The sequence below is a fragment of the Bufo gargarizans genome, chromosome 3, assembly GCF_014858855.1.
Source record: "Bufo gargarizans isolate SCDJY-AF-19 chromosome 3, ASM1485885v1, whole genome shotgun sequence".
NCBI classification, from domain to species: Eukaryota; Metazoa; Chordata; class Amphibia; order Anura; family Bufonidae; genus Bufo; species Bufo gargarizans.
The window spans coordinates 158,494,430-158,509,342 of NC_058082.1; the positions used below are offsets into that span (position 1 = coordinate 158,494,430).

Sequence of the window (14,913 nt, forward strand, 5' to 3'; positions counted from 1 at the left end):
GTTCGTATCCTGAAAGGTTAGGTACGGACGAAGAGATGCAAGCAGGCGATCAAAAGACTCCACAGACATACGACAAAACTGGTGAAATTTCATAGGGTCCTGCCGCAGGTCTGCATATAAAGAATGGAAGTGTCCCTTTTGGAGCCTTTGTGAGACAATAGGATGCACCCATTGCCTCCGTCTCCTCCTTGGTTCTTCTTCCAGCATTTGCGAATTACTTCCAAAGCGCCGAGAAAGTAGCCAGCGTAGAAGCAGTTCACGCTCAAAGTAATTTGCCATCGTTAGCGCACAGAAAACAGTGAGAATCCAATACTAGCAAGGCACAAGCTACACACTGCTCTATCCGACTAGAAAAGCACATAAAATGGCACCTGAATTTCTGAGCATGTGACTTTTCTAGTTTCCTAGACAACTATGAATATATTATAATATTTTATTCTCTCCTCCTTTTTTTTAAACTCATCCGTTTTTTACGGACCGTTTTTTAAGGATGACATACGGAAGCCACTCTTCCGTTTTTTGCGGACATGCGGATCCGTTTTTTGCGGAGCCGCAAAACGGAACGGATTAAAAACGGTCGTGTGAATGTAGCCTTATAGTCCCCTTGTGGGACTATTAAGTGGTTAAAAAAAAAAAATCCAATAAAAATGAGGTTTTTTTCCATTAAAAATGCGCTTTTCAATGAAAAAAATTCCAAAAATAAAATCTCCCCCACATGGTTGGTATCACCACATCAAATGTCATGTATACAGTGAACCAGGGGCGTTGCTAGGGTCTCAAAAGATCCGGGGCACAAGCCCCAATAAATATGCCCCCTCCCCCCCCGCACTATGCTGTACTTGCTATACAGCGGCACTTACCTGTCACATCCAGGGCCTCCAGGTGACGTCTCCTCTCTGTCATCATCTTCTCGGTCTGGACAACTTCTCTCAGCCGCCTCGTCTCTGCAGAGTGTGACACACAGACATCTTAGCTTCCTCACTTTCTATCATTATCCCCCAACTGGAGTCCCCACAGTGTTATCCTGCTGCTTTCTATGCCAAAACCTCAACCCCCCCCCCCCCTCATACCCCCAAATACTATCCTAAAGAAACATTACTGCCCCCCATAGTAATAGTGCTCCTCATAGTCCCACCAATAGTAATTCCCTTCTAGAATGCCCTTATTAGTAACACTGCCCCAACCGTGATAATGCTCCTCAACAATGCCCTCCCATATTAATAATACCCTCACAGAGTCCCTAGTAGAAATAAGGCCCCCTATTGTTCCCCCAGTGGCAATAAAGCTCCCTACAGACCCCACAGTAGTAATAAGGCCCCCATAGTGCGCTTAGTAGAAATAAGGCAGATCTACAAGACCCTCCTATAGAGCCCCCAGTAGTAATAAGACCGCCTATAATGTCCCCTGGATTTGCAGTGCCCCCTGCAGTTATAATCCTCCCTCCACCATACAGTCCCATGTAAATAACATCACCTCCTCCCTAGCCGCCTCCAACGCACAATCCCATGTAAACATCACCCCCTAAGGCTACTTTCACACTTGCGTTCATGTACTTGTACAGGACGGATCCGCACTGATATAATACAAACAAATGCATCCGTTCAGGACCAATTTGTTTGTATTAGATTTTAATTTCTAAGTCCCAATACGGATCCGTCCTGACTTACATTGAAAGTCAATAGGGGACGGATCCGTTTACAATTGCACCATTTTGTGTCAATGCAAAGGGATCCGTCCCCATTGACTTACATTGTCAGGACGGATGCGTTTGGCTCCGCAAGGCCATGCGGACACAAAAAACGCTGCTTGCAGCATTTTGAGGTCCGCCTCCAAAATGGAACGGGGGACCGCACGGAGCCGAACGAATGCATTCTGAATGGATCCGCATCCATTCAGAATGCATTGGGGTTAAACTGATGCATTTGGGGCTGCTTGTGAGAGACCTGAAACGGATCTCACAAGCGGATCACCAAACGCAAGTGTGAACGGACCCTAAACATTAAGTCCCATGTACATAAACATCATTCCCCCCCACCATCCACTTTCAACATACAGTCCCATGTAAATAACATCACTCCCTCCCCCAGCCACCTCAAGCACACAGTTCCATGTCAATAACATCCCTCCCTTCAGCCCTAAAATACATCCCAGTTAAATAACTACAACTCCCAGCATTTCTCTACCTCTCCCTTCACTTACCTCGCCTGTACAGACATCACTATTAGGCTCCTTCTCCTCTTGACTCCGGTCCAATCCTGAACTGGGAAGAGGCGAAAGACCTTTGGTGACATCACAGGCCATGTGATCAGCAAAACAGGCTGTGATAGGATGACCTGGATGGTGACATCATCCAGGTCATCCTATCACAGCCTGTTTTGCTGATCACATGGCCTGTGATATCACCAAAGGTCCTTCGCCTGTTCCCAGTATAAGATTCAATTGTATTTGCCGTTCTGTGTACGGCAATACAGTTGCATCTAGCAGGCAGGCAGGACATTCGGGGCATGGGACAAAACATCCGGGGCCCAGGCCCCGAATGTTTTAACCTAGCGACGCCCCTGCAGTGAACGCCGTAAAACAAAAAAAAATACTGAATTTATCATTTATTTTTAGTCAACACAGAAAAAACTTAGTAACAAGTGATCAAAAAGTGTTTTACCCTAAAATGATACTAATGAAAACTACAAGTCGTTTTGAAAAATTCAAGCCCTCACACAACTCCATAGAAAGAAAAAAATAAAAGTTATGGGTCTTGGGATGCGGAGATGCAAAAAGATTTTCTTTTTTTTTTTTAAAAAAAGGGGTTTATTGCACTAAAGTAGAAAAACGTAAAAAAAAAAAAACTACATGTATTTGGTATTGCTGTAATTATGCTGACCCAGAGAATAAAGATATCATGTTATTTATACCGAAAAATAAACGCTGCAAAATTTATAACGTAAAAACTCAGTGGCAGTATTGCAGTTTTTTTCCATCTCCCTCCCAGAAAGAGTTAATAAGTTAATCAGTAGGATGTGTATCCCGAATCAAAAGGATGTGTATCCCGAAATTTCACCATTAATTTTCATGTCAATATCTAGATTTAAACAAAAAACATAAAATCCTGCAGTTTTTCCACTGGCCACTAAGCCTAATAATAGGCGACACTTCTTGGTCTGTAAAGATCACTTTACTTCAGTTACCTGCTTAACTATACACAGAGGTGATATCGTTACTCTCTAGTACAGGGGTGGCCAACCTTACAGACACAAAGAGCCCAAAAAAATATCTTATGACTGCCAAGAGCCACAAGCTATCCGTTTACACAAATATGCGTGCACACGACAGTATTACTGCAATTGAGTTATCAAACATTTAAAAGTGCATTTAAACCACCTTTCCTACCTGTAGTGTAGACAGCTTTAGTGAGACTTCTGGCAATCTTTGTTTTTCACAATGTGTTTCAAGATTTCTCAGGTGACACCCTCATGCTCAGATGACCGCCCATGCTCAGATGACACCCCATGCTCAGATGACCGCCCATGCTCAGATGACCGCCTTATGCTCAGATGACACCCCATGCTCAGATGACACCCCATGCTCAGATGACTGCCCATGCTCAGATGACCGCCTTATGCTCAGATGACCGCCCATGCTCAGATGACCGCCTTATTATCAGATGACGCCCCATGCTCAGATGACTGCCTTATTATCAGATGACCGCCCATGCTCAGATGACCGCCTTATTTCAGATGACGCCCCATGCTCAGATGACGCCCATGCTCAGGTGACGCCCCATGCTCAGATGACCGCCTTATTATCAGATGGCACCCCATGCTCAGATGACACCCCATGCTCAGATGACGCCCCATGCTCAGATGACGCCCCATGCTCAGATGACCCCCCCATGCTCATATGACCCCCCATGCTCAGATGACCCCCTATGCTCAGATGACCGCCTTATTATCAGATGGCACCCCATGCTCAGATGACGCCCCATGCTCAGATGACGCCCCATGCTCAGATGACGCCCCATGCTCAGATGACCCCCCATGCTCAGATGACCCCCCATGCTCAGATGACCGCCTTATTATCAGATGGCACCCCATGCTCAGATGACGCCCCATGCTCAGATGACGCCCATGCTCAGATGACCGCCTTATTATCAGATGACCGCCTTATTATCAGATGACGCCCCATGCTCAGATGACACCCCATGCTCAGATGACCGCCTTATGCTCAGATGACACCCCATGCTCAGATGACACCCCATGCTCAGATGACCGCCCATGCTCAGATGACCGCCTTATGCTCAGATGACCGCCCATGCTCAGATGACTGCCTTATTATCAGATGACGCCCCATGCTCAGATGACTGCCTTATTATCAGATGACCGCCCATGCTCAGATGACCGCCTTATTTCAGATGACGCCCCATGCTCAGATGATGCCCCATGCTCAGATGACACCCCATGCTCAGATGACGCCCCATGCTCAGATGACCGCCTTATTATCAGATGGCACCCCATGCTCAGATGACACCCCATGCTCAGATGACACCCCATGCTCAGATGACGCCCCATGCTCAGATGACCCCCCCATGCTCAGATGACCCCCCATGCTCAGATGACCGCCTTATTATCAGATGGCACCCCATGCTCAGATGACGCCCCATGCTCAGATGACGCCCCATGCTCAGATGACGCCCCATGCTCAGATGACCCCCCATGCTCAGATGACCGCCTTATTATCAGATGGCACCCCATGCTCAGATGACGCCCCATGCTCAGATGACCGCCTTATTATCAGATGACCGCCTTATTATCAGATGACCGCCTTATTATCAGATGACGCCCCATGCTCAGATGACACCCCATGCTCAGATGACACCCCATGCTCAGATGGTCGCCCCATGCTCAGATGCTCAGGGGTGATTTGACATAGGGGAGATGTGAGCATGGGGTGTCTGATATTTAGTGTCTTATGTGAGCACTGGAGAGGCTTATTTTGTGGGTCTGATGAGGATTTGGGGGTCTTATCTGAGCTCATACTAACCCCATGTCAGATAAGACCCCCAGATCAGTACTTTAATAAAATAAAACTGTGGAGACTTATCCTACCTCTGCTGCCGCTGCTCTGAAGACTGTGGCGACCTCTCCATAGTGACCTGAGTTAATAAGTTAATCAGTAGGATGTGTATCCCGAATCAAAAGGATGTGTATCCCGAAATTTCACCATTAATTTTCATGTCAATATCTAGATTTAAACAAAAAACATAAAATCCTGCAGTTTTTCCACTGGCCACTAAGCCTAATAATAGGCGACACTTCTTGGTCTGTAAAGATCACTTTACTTCAGTTACCTGCTTAACTATACACAGAGGTGATATCGTTACTCTCTAGTACAGGGGTGGCCAACCTTACAGACACAAAGAGCCCAAAAAAATATCTTATGACTGCCAAGAGCCACAAGCTATCCGTTTACACAAATATGCGTGCACACGACAGTATTACTGCAATTGAGTTATCAAACATTTAAAAGTGCATTTAAACCACCTTTCCTACCTGTAGTGTAGACAGCTTTAGTGAGACTTCTGGCAATCTTTGTTTTTCACAATGTGTTTCAAGATTTCTCAGATGACCGCCCATGCTCAGATGACACCCCATGCTCAGATGACCGCCCATGCTCAGATGACCGCCTTATGCTCAGATGACACCCCATGCTCAGATGACTGCCCATGCTCAGATGACCGCCTTATGCTCAGATGACCGCCCATGCTCAGATGACCGCCTTATTATCAGATGACGCCCCATGCTCAGATGACTGCCTTATTATCAGATGACCGCCCATGCTCAGATGACCGCCTTATTTCAGATGACGCCCCATGCTCAGATGACGCCCCATGCTCAGGTGATGCCCCATGCTCAGATGACCGCCTTATTATCAGATGGCACCCCATGCTCAGATGACACCCCATGCTCAGATGACGCCCCATGCTCAGATGACGCCCCATGCTCAGATGACCCCCCCATGCTCATATGACCCCCCATGCTCAGATGACCCCCCATGCTCAGATGACCGCCTTATTATCAGATGGCACCCCATGCTCAGATGACGCCCCATGCTCAGATGACGCCCCATGCTCAGATGACCCCCCATGCTCAGATGACCGCCTTATTATCAGATGGCACCCCATGCTCAGATGACGCCCCATGCTCAGATGACGCCCATGCTCAGATGACCGCCTTATTATCAGATTACCGCCTTATTATCAGATGACCGCCTTATTATCAGATGACGCCCCATGCTCAGATGACACCCCATGCTCAGATGACCGCCTTATGCTCAGATGACACCCCATGCTCAGATGACACCCCATGCTCAGATGACCGCCCATGCTCAGATGACCGCCTTATGCTCAGATGACCGCCCATGCTCAGATGACTGCCTTATTATCAGATGACGCCCCATGCTCAGATGACTGCCTTATTATCAGATGACCGCCCATGCTCAGATGACCACCTTATTTCAGATGACGCCCCATGCTCAGATGACGCCCCATGCTCAGATGACGCCCCATGCTCAGATGACCGCCTTATTATCAGATGGCACCCCATGCTCAGATGACACCCCATGCTCAGATGACGCCCCATGCTCAGATGACGCCCCATGCTCAGATGACCCCCCCATCCTCAGATGACCCCCCATGCTCAGATGACCGCCTTATTATCAGATGGCACCCCATGCTCAGATGACGCCCCATGCTCAGATGACGCCCCATGCTCAGATGACGCCCCATGCTCAGATGACCCCCCATGCTCAGATGACCGCCTTATTATCAGATGACGCCCCATGCTCAGATGACCGCCTTATTATCAGATGACCGCCTTATTATCAGATGACCGCCTTATTATCAGATGACGCCCCATGCTCAGATGACACCCCATGCTCAGATGACACCCCATGCTCAGATGGTCGCCCCATGCTCAGATGCTCAGGGGTGATTTGACATAGGGGAGATGTGAGCATGGGGTGTCACATTAATAAAATAAAACTGTGGAGACTTATCCTACCTCTGCTGCCGCTGCTCTGTAGACTGTGGCGACCTCTCCATAGTGACCTGACATGCAGGTCAGAGCGCGGGCCTGCATGGTATTAAGGGGGGGGGAGGGGCACTACGCCACCAATGACAACCTTTAATACAGATACAGGGGGCGGGTGCCGGCAGAATCTCATAGCCGACACCTGGCCTCTATGCTGCGTTCCCCAGTGGAAACAGCCCCTACCCTCCTCTTCCCCTCTTAATTCTCATTGGTGGCAGCGGCAGCAGCACAGGGAGGAGGAGGGGACTGCTTTCTTCTTCCTTCTCCCGTGCTGCTAATATTTTTAAAACCTGCGACATCCCTGGCCCGCTCCCCTGCGAGCCGCATATGTAGAGGAGACCGCACTCCTCTGAGAGCGGCGAGTGAAGGTCCAAGGAGCCGCATGCGGCTCGCGAGCCGCGGGTTGGCCACCCCTGCTCTAGTAGCTATAGCCTGTAATATTATTATACTCCAGAAATACATCCAGGCCCTTCTTGAATTCCTTTATTGTACTCACCATCACCACCTCCTCAGGCAGAGAGTTCCATAGTCTCACTGCTCTTACCGTAAAGAATCCTCTTCTATGTTTGTGTACAAACCTTCTTTCCTCCAGACGCAGAAGATGCCCCCTCGTCACAGTTACAGTGCCACACAATATATTGCTCGAAAAGCTGTCCCTCTCAGTTGGCCATCAATAGAGGCCATTTTCTCTCCTCCTTTTCCAGTTGTCTCTGATATATAGATAAGGAGCAGGGGGCTTAGGAGGTGAGATGTGTGACATAGTTGAATTCAGGAGGACATGTGTGGTCGCTGGCTGGGTACATGAGAACCTTATTTTCACAAACTTAATTACCACTGATAGCTTATTATGTACCCAGCCAGTGACAGAGAGGAGTGCTTCGGCGGCCCCCTGGGCATCGGCCCATCTGAAAATTTCCCTATAAGGTCTATGGCCAATCCGCCCCTGCTTGTAGCCCCCCCCCCCCACTTCATGAAATAATTCTTGAGCATGTCTTCCTATAACAGATTTTTGCTGTTCTCAGTTATTCCCCTTGAATAATCATAATACATTTGCAAGTGGGTGTTATTATTCTCCATGTCCGAAGGTGTGTCTCTACACAGACAGCACTGATTAGACTGTGTCATTTTAGGGACATACTCTCTACTGGTAACAAAATAGAGAAACAGCACAACACTTGGGGCCTCATTCATCAAAACTGTCTAACAATAACATTTTCTTAGTTTCCCATAACAACTGTAACGGACAATGGTTGTGGACCAACTTTTGGCTACTCCTAGGGGCATTGTCCTGGTGGTCCCCCAGTTTTCACCCTTAAAACCAATACAGAGGGATCTGACCTTTGCTGCAAAGGAGTTGGCAGCTGGCCCATGGAGGTCAGAGACACCTGTGTGAAGCATCAAGAGATCAGACGATAATCAAAGTCAGTAAACAGGCAGAAGTCACGGCACACAGAGTATGCAATTCCCTGAAACATATCCAAGGTCAAGACAGGCAGCAAAGGTCGTTATGGTACAGGGTAGGCTAAGGTGAGGGCAGGCAGTGGAGTATCAGAGTGGGCAACAAGCAGAGGTTTGGTCCATGGACAGATGATCAGAATAGTACACCTTCACTGGTTAGACTAGCAAGCTAGGAACCTAAGCTCAGGAACCTCTTTTTTTTTTAAAAAAAGTGCCTGAAGTACCCACAGGTGTCCAGTCATTAGCTGGCAGAGATTGAAACAAATGAGTACTGGCCCTTTAAGAGTCAGGGAGCAGGCATGCCCTACAGGAGACAGGAAGAGGCCTTGCAGCCTGGCACACGCTGTGGCCTCCAATGTGGGACACAGGACTCTGGACAGAAACAAGGTGAGCGATGGGGTGCCCATGCCTCCCACGAATATGGGGACAGTGGCAGGCCATGACAACAACCGATCATAGCATAGCATAGCTTAATTTTTCCACAGCAGTTTGTGAATTAAAAGCTGAGTTCTCTAATTGGTTGTTATGGGAAACTAAACAATTTTACTGTTAGACTGTTTTGATAAATGAGGCCCAGTGTTCTAAAAAAAGATGTTCAAGAATTATTTCATGAAGGCTACATGTTTTACTAAATTAGACATGTCAGGAGACTCCACAAAGCCCTGAACAAAATACATTTATTGACACACAACAATAAATTTATTGTACCATGTTCTCTAACTAGTTACCCTTTCTTCTCAGTCACAAGAGCTTACAGAAAATGACTAGTGATGATGGAAAACAACAGTACAGATCATTATGTTGTATGAAAAAAAACACTTAGTATTTTAGTACTGAGTTACTGAGTTATGACCCTGATTTCAAGCCAGGAGCAGATGACTGCTTAAGATACTTTAGATTACTCTGTTGTGTCAACCATGTCCTTACACCCTGCAGACTAAGGGAAATCTAATACCAAGATGAAGAGAATCTGGCTTATCTTTAGAGAGATGTGGTATCTGTGAGACTCCTGACCAATTCACTTTCACAAGTTTATATCTAGTTTTATGTTTAACAACTGCCCCAGAAACAAGATTCATAGAAAATACATCAAGTTTTTTATTCTTATTAGCCAATTGTTTATCCACTTTGAAGAAGATTCTGTTCTGGCATAACTGAAATGGTTCACGATGTTTAAATTTTTAATTATATCCCTTTAAAAGCGTTTCTGAGACTTAAATACTGATGACCTATCCTCTGAACATGCTCAGTTCCATCCTTCAACTGCTACCATCTTGAAATAAATCTAGTATAGCAATTGAAGAAATAACTGAAGATCTCTGGAGTCATGTGAGGTACAGGGCTGGTTCTAAGTTTGATAGAAAGAGAGACAGTTGTGTACTATTTTATATTGGATTAATCATAACCAGGGGTGCACCACCAATGAGGCAAGGTGAGGCGATTCCCTCAGACAGCATCAAGAAGAGGGCAGCGGAAGGGGGATTATCTGTTTTTTTTGCAGTATTGGGAAGCACAGTGGGCACAGTATGTGGCGCTGTATTACCCTGTATGTTTTGTAGCTCTGTATGTAATGTTTTCCAAGTATGTCTTTAACACTAGGGCTGGAGGGAAGGGGTTAGGTTAAGAAAATGGCATTGTGGAGGTTTGGGGTGCTGTTTCAGTTTTCGCCTCAGGCAGCAGAAAGGCTACGCGCACCCCTGATCATAACCCCTTTAAGGCCCTTTTACAAGAACCATGGATGGGGACAATTATTGGGAAGAATGTTCATTTGAATGCTGGTTCCCGATAATTGCCCCAAGTAAATGTGAAGATGAATGAGCAAAGCACATAAAGTCAGTTTGTGGGCAGCACTTCATCATGTGTATCAAACATCATTGGGCTGCCTGCAAAAAAATTATCTATATTAGATCAATTGCAGTACCGATCATTAGTCCCCATGCAGAGAAGATGATTTCTGAATGTAAATGCAGCTTTCTCCTCTGGTCACGATCAAGCAATTAGCAGGAACATTTGGTTTTATCTCAATAATTGCCAGGCCATCGGCTCATGTAAAGGAGGCTTTAGACTTGATATACAATCCAGTCAGGATTTGGCTATTGAACAGAAAATCTTTCATAATACTGCCCCTTTCTAGAATTCTAGTATTACTTCTTTGGTAGTGTCATTATGGTGTTCATAGCGGACTGGGTTTTCGTGAGGTAACTATTAGGACACCATGATCCCCTCGCTAAACCTTTTGTAATTCATTAGATATGTTCTATTCCATAATTATTATAATTACATTCAGCGTCCGGTGTAGAAGTCTGGCAAACACTCAGGTGGTGGTGGGAATGTAGGTGGTGATGAGGGTAGCTCTTAATCTTTTTATGTTCCTGTTACTACAGAGGGCCAACCTCCAGTGATACCACCCTGGTGGACTCGTGGAAACCGAATTCCTGGTAAGAATGTAATCTTTTTTTAATTTTAAATTTTTAGAGGGGGGGGGGGGGTTTGCAGACACAATGATAGCGACAAATCTAGAAATATATTAGATCTGTGGGAGTCCTACCACTGGTATCCCCACCGATCACAAGGATGGGTACCTCGTACACTTCGGAGCCCCCCAAAATGAACAGAGCGCAGGTCAAGCATGCTCATTGCTGCTCTATGGGAAATCTGGAGACAGCTGAGTACAGCACCCTGCTATTTCCTGAACTCCCATAGAGATAAATGGGGTGGCAGTACACATGTCCGTTCATTTCAGACGGCTTCGAAGGGTACAGCATACCCATTCTCGTGATAGGTGTAGGACGCCTACCAATCCAATACTTTGTGGAGGCCCCTTGTGGACAGGGGATAACTTTTAACAACTGGAATACGCCTTTAACTATAGAGTTCCAAAAACTAGAATCACAATGTGTGTTCAGTTCAGCAACAGAAATGTATCACCAGCTAAAATGTTCATTCTGCCATTTGATCTTTGTGATGTCCACCTGACCATAGTATGTATCACTGTCTTTCAGACGAAACAAAGCAAGCAACAGAAGACCCAGAACCTGAGCAGGAATAGCGTTTGCAGTGACAGCGCCCTGGATACTGCTTGATGCATTGTAGAGAATGTGTAGCAAATAGATAGCTGACAGATAGGCATGGTCAGGCTCAGAGGTCGCACTACGTTTTTTTTCCAGAAGAGTAAAAATACTCCTCTGACCATTTTTGAGGAGTATTTTTACCTGAGCAGGAGTACGAAAGATGCAGTAATACAAATACATAATATGTAGGCCTGCACTTGTTCACATCTGAGTTGGAGGCTGCGTTTAGGGTCTTGTATGCAGAACTTTTTTGTCTGGTAAAAAGACTTGTGAACGGAAAATGAACGGACACCTTCATAGTCGGCGGAGTCTGTTCAGCTTCTTCCCTGTCAGTCAGGCTGGGCTCACATCACATTTTTGGCATATACCTTAGTTAATGTACACAAAAAACGTATATATGTTATCAGACGCCTCAGACAGATGCCATACTGTTGCATCCGTCACCACAGAGTTCCATTGTGAAAAAAAATAAGTATACGTTACCCTTCATGTTTTTTTGCTGAACTTTGCAGGATGGAAAAACGTGGTACACTACACTTTCCCATCCTGCAGAGTTCTGCCAAAAAACGTATACTTGTTTAAAATTTTTTTACGGCATCTGTCTGAGGCGTCCATTATTGTATACATTTTTTGTGTATGTTGAATGTATGACAAAAACCCAGCCTTACGTGCCCCGATCCAGCACTTCTATTATTTTTGCTGCTCTGCTCATCTAACGGAGCAGAACAACAGAAATAAATAGTGGTGATGTGAACTTTACCTAAGAGGTGGGTATTTATGCAGGGGACCATTACTAAATACCATCAGGCAATTATAGCAAAGTCCGGTCCAATATAGTGCAATTAACCCTGTACTTTATCAGTTGGCTATAATAGCCTGCCTTCATTACACAGTGCACTACATACACTACACTACATGCATCAGTGTGAGTCGTGCAGTGTGATGTATACATGTGTGTGATGTATGTAGTGCAGTGTATGGTGCATGTGGTACAGTGTGTGATGTATACATGTGTGATGTATGTAGTGCAGTGTATGGTGCATGTGGTGCAGTGTGTGATGTATACATGTGTGTGATGTATGTAGTGCAGTGTATGGTGCATGTGGTGCAGTGTTTGATGTATATATGTGTGTGATGTATGTAGTGCAGTGTATGGTGCAGCGTGTGATGTATACATGTGTGTGATGTATGTAGTGCAGTGTGTGATGATCACACACTGCTGTCACTTTGATGTCCGGGGCTATTTTTCCCCTCTGAGGAGTCCTCTTCAGCTCCTCTGCCGCCATGTTTCCCGGGGTCCTTGTACAGCACGCCCTCCCTGCTCTCCTTACTGGAAAAAACCCAGAAGCCGGACCCTCCTTCTACCAGCTCTCACCGGCTTCCCCTGCTGCAGGGCGCTGTATCGTTCCGGCGCCTGCCCAAACCAACCAATAGTAAAGCTCCTTACTGAATGGAGCTTTGCTATTGGTCATTTCAGGCACAGGCAGAATCACTGCGCTGCCTGTGCCGTTCACAGCGCGGTCTGCTCTGCTCAATGTCAGGTAAAGGTCTAAGGCGTATTGGTACAGGTGTTATCGCGACCTATGGTCAGGCTTATTCTACGTTACAAACAAGGGAGCTCCTTACCTGTAAATTAAAATGTGAAGTTGAGAACTTCTAAAGTTACCGTAATGTGTCCCTTGTTTGTAATTTACTAACTTAAAGGGGTTTCCCCATTTGGGACATGTATGGCATATCTATAGGGGCTGTCTGATAGGGGATGGTACGAGAGTTGAGACCCACACCTGTCTCTCAAACAGGGTCTCGAAGTGTACGGTGAGTACAACGCACATGTGTGGAGTCCTCTCAGTGCACTGCTATGGGAGAATGAGTGTGTTCAGCTATTTTCAGAAGTCCCCTTGCAGTGAATGGAAAAGTAAGCAGTGCAGCCACCCATCCGTTTACCACTGTTGGATTTCTGACAATATCTGAGCCTGCGCTCGGATTGTTTTGGAAGTCCCATAGTGGTGGACAGAGGGTGGCTGCAAATGCAGGACTTGCTCTCCCTTCACGTTCTGGAGATGGGAGCCGGTCCTGGAGGTGAGCCATAAATGTCTAAGATGGGACTACCCCATGTGATGTGATAAATAATGTAGAATGTGAATGTATATTTGTTACAAGATTGTACTTTTATGTTATACAATGTAAACACTTTTATAAAATTCCTAAACTACAACTTTTTTCAATAGCTGGAGACCAATGCTATGTATATTTTTAATAAAATCTACTAAATATCGATTTAGAATCGTGTACGGGTATGTCCACACGTGCCTGAAAATACAGCGGAAAAGTCTAAAGTGGGTTTTGCCATGGATCTGCAGCAAAAACTGTGACAAAATCCGAAATAAAAAGTTCAGGTATTACATGCATTTTTTGCCATGGAAACGGCTGTGGACCTCACCTTCTACATTGCAAAGGGTGAAATCCACAGAGTTGATTCGAAACATAAGTTGACATGCTGCAGATTTCCGCACTGAGGATCAATTTATGCTGCAGTGTTTGTATGCAGCGTGTGGATGAGATTTCATAAAATGTCATCTACATTGCTGGTATTGTACAACACTGCAGATTTGTGGCATGAAAGTCTGGGACAGCAAATCTGCAGTCAGGTGTGGACATAGCCTAAATCAGGAAACCAGGGACAAAGCTATTCCCAAGAGAAGTAGGTTCTAAATTGTGAATAGAAAGCTATGTCGTATAGCATGTTTTATTTTTTTTGTGGGAGTATTGTAATAAAACTTTCCTAAGTTTTCTCTTCATGTCTTACCCTATACTTCCCATATCCTTCTCCAACCATATACTCCCATGGTACACCTTTGAGTTTAGGCACTGAGGACACTTCTATTTTCCATGGGGTTTGATAACATGAGGCAGACTGTTCATTGTAAATGCTTCATCTGTCACAGTTGGGGAAACTAGTGCCCAGTGTCCTAGTTAGCCAGGTTGCAGCCAGCTCTGCTTCGAAATGTAGCAAATGAAAAATTGTAATGAAAAGGTGCAAATTTGAAAAGGTGGTTATCCGACACTAAGAGTGGCTCAGAACCAGGGTGGGAGTAATGCTGACCTGATTCCCGCTGCTGGAACAGGTCTGTTGGGCTCCCGCCCGAGTCGGCAGTTCCGCTCTGACGTGCACTTAGGACAACATCCGTCGACAGGAAAACACGTGACCACTGCAGTCAACGACAGGCCGCAATGGTGACCTGCTCCCCTTGTGTCAAGCGTGACGTCACATGATGCCGGGGGAGCAGGTCACCACTGTGATC

General features: G+C 45.9%; 1 protein-coding gene across 1 annotated transcript in view; it reads left to right on the top strand.

The window, feature by feature from the left end:
• LOC122933445 (protein LBH-like) overlaps nucleotides 1-12,005 on the top strand; it is a 35,875-nt gene extending 23,870 nt beyond the window's left edge. Inside the window, exons 3-4 of the mRNA XM_044288440.1 lie at nucleotides 10,925-10,978; nucleotides 11,543-12,005. Of these exons, the coding sequence (XP_044144375.1) occupies nucleotides 10,925-10,978; nucleotides 11,543-11,589 (101 nt within the window). The 3' untranslated portion in view covers nucleotides 11,590-12,005. The remainder of the gene's footprint in view (nucleotides 1-10,924; nucleotides 10,979-11,542) is intronic.
• Nucleotides 12,006-14,913: the final 2,908 nt, after the last annotated feature.